This window comes from Atta cephalotes (genome assembly GCF_000143395.1).
Source record: "Atta cephalotes unplaced genomic scaffold scaffold00030, whole genome shotgun sequence".
Classification (NCBI taxonomy): Eukaryota; Metazoa; Arthropoda; class Insecta; order Hymenoptera; family Formicidae; genus Atta; species Atta cephalotes.
In genome coordinates, this window is record NW_012130094.1 from 2,168,160 (window position 1) to 2,174,212 (window position 6,053).

The 6,053-nt window shown below is 33.1% G+C and overlaps 1 protein-coding gene across 1 annotated transcript in view; it reads right to left on the reverse strand.

The window, feature by feature from the left end:
- LOC105620882 (neuronal acetylcholine receptor subunit alpha-7) overlaps positions 1-6,053 on the reverse strand; it is a 271,050-nt gene that overhangs the window by 3,205 nt on the left and 261,792 nt on the right. The window contains exons 9-10 of the mRNA XM_012202359.1: positions 2,858-2,967; positions 256-470 (exon numbers count right to left, since the gene is read on the reverse strand). Of these exons, the coding sequence (XP_012057749.1) occupies positions 256-470; positions 2,858-2,967 (325 nt within the window). The remainder of the gene's footprint in view (positions 1-255; positions 471-2,857; positions 2,968-6,053) is intronic.

Below are 6,053 nucleotides of genomic sequence, written 5' to 3' on the forward strand. Positions count from 1 at the left end.
TTTCTTTCTTCTTCTCTCTCTCTCTCTCTCTCTCTCTCTCTCTCTCTCTCTCATTGTTTTTTCGTCCAATGGGATTAAAACGTGACATGGTCTCTGTTTCTCATGAACAATACATTTGCCCGTCAAACAACAACCACTCCATTGTTAATAAAAAAAGGAGCGCAGTTGATCGAGAAAATGGATGGCAAACCATCGCGGAATTTTCGCCAAATGCAACGACCTGAAAAGATTGAATGGATGGAGAATTCGTGGTACCTTATATAGCCCGAGGCAGGATTGGCGGCGCTGTTTCCATGGCGAAAATCATCGTCGATGTCTAAAACGTTCGCCAGTAAACTCTTACTGCTCCTTTCCTGCAGCTCCAACTCCTTCATCCGATTACTCATGAGAATGGTCTTCTTTGTGATCTTCTTGCCCGGTCGACTCATGCGCAACACACATGGCAGCCATTGTAGAAACACTACTTTTGTCTGCGTGAATATCGAATTATTGACTCGTTAAACTTTGCAATTGCATCACATATCATATCGTCACTCTAGCAAAAATTCTTCGCAATTTCATTCCCTTGAATTTTGCAACGAGAACGAAAAACCGGAATTGAAGAGTATAGAATTTTAAAGTGGCATCCGCGTGCATCATATGCAAAGTTTGATATTTTTCAAGGATTTACAATATGTAGTTTATAAGCCACGAACACTTTACGATAAGCATTATTATAAGGAATAATGAGTATACTTCTCCTATTTAGAAAATTTTTAAAATAAAAGTTACGAAACATTCAAAGTTATATATTGTTTAGTTATTCCACAGTTATATTCCGCTTAAAATAATTTATTTTAGTGTAATGTAGTACAATGGCTTTTCAATAATTATACGTGAAATGCATATTTAATTCTTTATCTTTAATCCTTTGTGTTGATTACTTACTTCTTTTGCGGAATTAGCCTTTTTACTTTGTAAACAATTGGCTTAATTTTTATTTAAAACTTGGCCCATAGCTATTAATTTAATAATACTTCATTTATCTATGATCAAAAATAAAAATATTAGATTCAATATGATGGCAGAATTTAAAATATAATTTGATTATTATAAAACTCGATTTTAGGAATTTTAAATTGAGAAATATACAGATATATAAAAATTCAAGTTTCCAGTTTTACTTTATTTGAAATGAATTATTGCTACGTAAATAATTAATATTAAATTAATTTATATAATTAATATTAATTTCTAAGCTGATTTTTAAACCCTAATTATGAATCTTGTGACATAGAATCCTTCCCATGGAGGTTATTACTCTTTCGGAATTCGATGTTTTCAAGCTATTTTAATTCATTCAAACTCAACAATACCAAGAACTTCTTAAAATTTGAGTTTTACGATAATCAGTTTTTTAAAATATGAATTAATTTTTTTGAAATTTAATTTTTTTTTTCTGAGACCAGAATCAAATTTAACAAATCTCGAAAACAAGATCGTCCATAAATTACTTTGTTGTTTGTGTAGGAAGCTCTAGACTTTCAGGTCATGACAACATTAAAAAATACAAATTCATAAATAAAGTATTTACTCAATAATTTTAATTTTAACTTCTTTTATATCTAAATTCGAAGCCGAGTCGCATGTTATTTCTTTAATGAAATAATAAATCAAATACTATGCAATGCATATTATACATATTGACGTACGTATGTAAATATATACTGTAGGAATTTTGTAAATGCAATGTATTTGTTTAAATTCAGAGTACCCAAGCAATCCAAGCAAACATGTGTATATGTGTAGGCTTGCATGAAGAAATTTAACTGCATTAACTGACTGACATTGGTCGAGAGTGAGTTGAAGAGACCAATATCTCGAAGATATTTTAAACTTTCAAGAAACACTGTTTTCGGTGGTAGTAATCACCTCGCTTAACTTACTGTGCAACGTATTATTATCCATTACACAAAGTATTTTTTGCGTGCAATAATTTGAATTTCGCATTATTTAGAGTTCACGAATTAACTGCACCTGATTTATTAAAAAAAATTAAATTTGTAATAATTTCCATTTGCTCCAAATAACGCAATTAGAAATATTAAGATATAGATATAAATAAGATTTTATCATTTCATTATAATTATCTAAATATTTCATTGAAAATGATGAATTAAAAAAAAATCTGAAATATGCTTAAATGACTACATTTTATTAATGCGATTATGTTGCATAATTTCAAAATTACTGCGTTTATTCAATTGTAGAGTGCGATAGAAGGCAATTAAATTTATGCCACTATAACAATGACGAAAGCAAGTGCAATCTTGTTTAATCCGTTTAGTTAAGCAGCTTATTTCTATTGTATCAATTATATGTATATGTCTAAAATGATTAACCTTTATTCGAATAAAATATTTAACTATACATAATCGATCAAAACATTCTTTCAGAGCAAATCAAAAAGCTCCTACTATACATAAGTTTAATTAATTTTCTTTCTAGTTATTGTATGATACATAATCTGCTACGCTATCTATACGAATGATAAACACATTTCAACAAACAGAAAATGCACAAAATTATAAAGAGAAGCACAAATAACTATGCAACTATAATGATTATATTCATCAACGTTTATTAGTGTTTATTTATTTATTAATGTTTATTTAATTATTAGAATTATTTGCTCCATTCAAAATTATTTTGATGACAAATTACCATTGTTTATTTCAACATTGCATCATTAATATTACACGCTACATTTATTGCATTTAATACTGTTATTCATCATTAATCAGACTTAAATGCCATCACTAATTAGAATTAACTATATCTGTGATACAGTCAGTTCAATTTTATTATGTTTTCTTACCCAATTTGGCATCACGTATCTGTCGGGCGATCTGTGATGATAGTTGAGCACCAGAACGGTCAGCACGACGCTGCTCGCCACCATGAACATGATGCAATTGAAGTATGATCCTGAATCGAGGTGTTCCCGAAAATCCCCCGAAGAAAGAATACAGAAAGAAGGCGATTAGTCACGGAAATAATGTGGAGCGAGACGCTGTTAGCAGCTCTCTCGTTGAAAATGAAAGATTATTCTCCTGGATTCTTTTAGCTCAGCTCAGATCGTAATCGTCTCCGTCTTGTGAACCTTCTTACTTGATATCTCTGGTTCCATTTTTGCTCGACATACATATTTAATAATCTTTCATTCGTTTATACGAGTGCTCGCGCGTTTCCGGTGCGCGTGAAGAGACTCAAAAATTCAGACGTGAGAATGTCCGCGTCTGAAATATTTTAACGCTAAGCGCACTTTCCAAAGAATAATGCCATTCCTTAGATGTAATTTTTACGGATTTCTTGATATTATATTTATTGAACAAGAGTCCGCTTTTAATTCGTTTAAGCCTTGCATTTTGCACAGTTACTCCTTCTTTTCTATTCTCTGCTATCTCTCGGATGCTTTAATTCTTTTTATTTTTGTCTCCTGTCGGAGCTTTCACTAGAATACCTTCACCGATTTCTCTATACTGTAGCGAGTAAATACAGTAAGTAACATACACGGAACATTCTTCAGACGCGACAAGAATTCGAGCCTCTCCACGCGAGTGAGAGCAAACATACACTCAATAGTGACACACTCGCAGTCACAACATACGACGGTTCAGTGCCATCCGAATGGACCTGTCACGGAATAGACTCACACTCGAGGCGAAAGTTGAGAAAGAAATAATAGACAAGCGAAACAAGCGTATTATTAATCGGTAATATAATAATCGGGACAGATAACACAGCTAAAGATAAAAGCACACATACATGAGTAAGAATAGCATATACTACATCTAGTAACAAAAATATCTACATGAAGATATCTACGAGATATTATTCAGATTCCTTAAGCCCGTGTTACATTACGTATTGGAGATTGAGACTTGAATTGAAGATTAGAATTCAGCTAATCGAAAGGAAACAGATTAAAGTTAAAAGTTATCTGACTGGTCGAATTTTAATCTATAATTCGCAATTCTTACTTTCCAATGCGTAGTGTAACATTTGCTTTACAGATTTTTCACAGTTTTATGCAGTTTTGACACAGGCAATAGAAAAATGTCTATAGGATGTATTATAAAGATATCCGAAGGACGTTCTAATTTTTTTTCTAATTTTTTTCTTTAGATATCTCTCAGTTTTTTATTTCGTGAGATTTATGTTTAAGGTTTCACTCATCTAACGGGGCTAACATTTCCAGAATTTCTACAGGATACATCAATACGCGTAATCCAGTTCACCTGCTGAAGTTACGCTGAAGTCAGCAGTTCTCATTTCGCCAGAACAGTGAAGGTAACTTACGTACGTTTTCTGGTGTTAGATAAGCGAAAGTAAGAAAATTGAAAATAGAATGTACTTACTTGCGCGCAGAGTATAGGCGTGTACGAAAAGGAAGAGGCAATGGTGTGTTACGCAGAGAAATTGACGGAGAGAACACTTACATTATCATGCAACTATCGAAAATGCAATTTTACCGAAAATGCACACAAAAGCCTTCTGTAATTGTCTAAAGTTTGTTATCGACGAATCTAATAACACTTAAACGTAGAAGTACACAGGATGCATATCGTGAGAACGTTTAAGCTGCGATTAAAACTACGCACTACAATCGGATTGGGATGTAGTTCATCTCTCGACTTTTATTTTCGACGCGGTTGTCTTTGTCCCTTTCAGAAACTTAATACTGTAAGTTGATGATTATTATTTATTTTGAGTATTAGAAACGTTGTTGTGTTTAGTGCTTTTAATACTCAAAACAAATAATTTTCAATAATAAATTACATTTCTGCAAAGGGATGTCATCACGATTAACATAGAATTTCTTAAGAAAGTTGTCTTGGAACGTTGAAAATCTACTGTTTACTTCAATCGAAGTTTACTTCAATCGCAAGTGGTAGTATACATGCATCGGATAATGATTAATACACACAGTTAGTTTTATTTTTGTATTACTCTTATATTACTTATAGCGATTACCATTTTGAGAAGATTATCTTCTCCCTCTCGTGACGAAAATAATCAGCCCTATTAACGCACATTTATGCTGTGTAATGTTCAAATCGATTTTAAAAATCTCCTCAACCGGTTAATGTCTCGTTAAACATACGAGTCTTAAAATATACCGGCGCCACGCTGTAAATCATTTTAATATTCCATTTTATCTTGGGTTATCTTTTTTTTACAGATAAATAACTAAGTCTATTATGAGCAGGGCAACGTCATATCGCGAAACATTTCTCGCAAATTAAAAATTTTCGAGCGGTAAGTTTTCATTTGCTTCGCCTTGGCTGCGCACGGACAGTCGAATATTTATTCCTCTTCCTGCGACTGCGAAAATTCGCTCGTAACTCTAATTACATATTCCCTAATTTTCCTGCTAAATTATTGGATCGCCGTAACTCGGCGAATATATCCGGAAATACTGTATCAAAGCAGAGACTCGCAAATGATTCCGAGTCGAAGCGCGCGCGAAAATAAAAAGAAGGAACGGGAGAGCTTCAAGTGACGATGAATAAAATGCTAAAAGCGTTGCCTTTTTAACTTCTCGTGTTATCTCAGCGGCTATGTTTAACCGGGTCCATAAAGCCCGGTATGAGCGTCAGGCTGATTAATCGCCGTGTACAAAAACGGCTATCTCTTCTCCTGCTTTTATTAATGGATCCTTAAGACTCGTCTGCCATTACGTGCCAGCTATATATTTATGACGTTTCCAATAACTTAATCCTTCCATTGATCGTTCGATGGTGATCTATCATGAAAGTAAAATCGCTTGATTGATTCACAGGAACGGAAACTGGTCGAGATGTATGGAATTACCAACCTTAAAGGCAAAGGAATATCTTTATCTAACAGTGATATGTTTTCTTCGTTAAAAAAGATAAATCATTTTCTAGAATTTAGCACGAAGAGATGCAAGATATTTTCTGCTTGATATCATTTTCTCTAACTAACTAATTTCTTTAAATTTGATAATTAGGGAAATCTCTCTTTCTCTCTTTCTCTCTCTCTCTCTC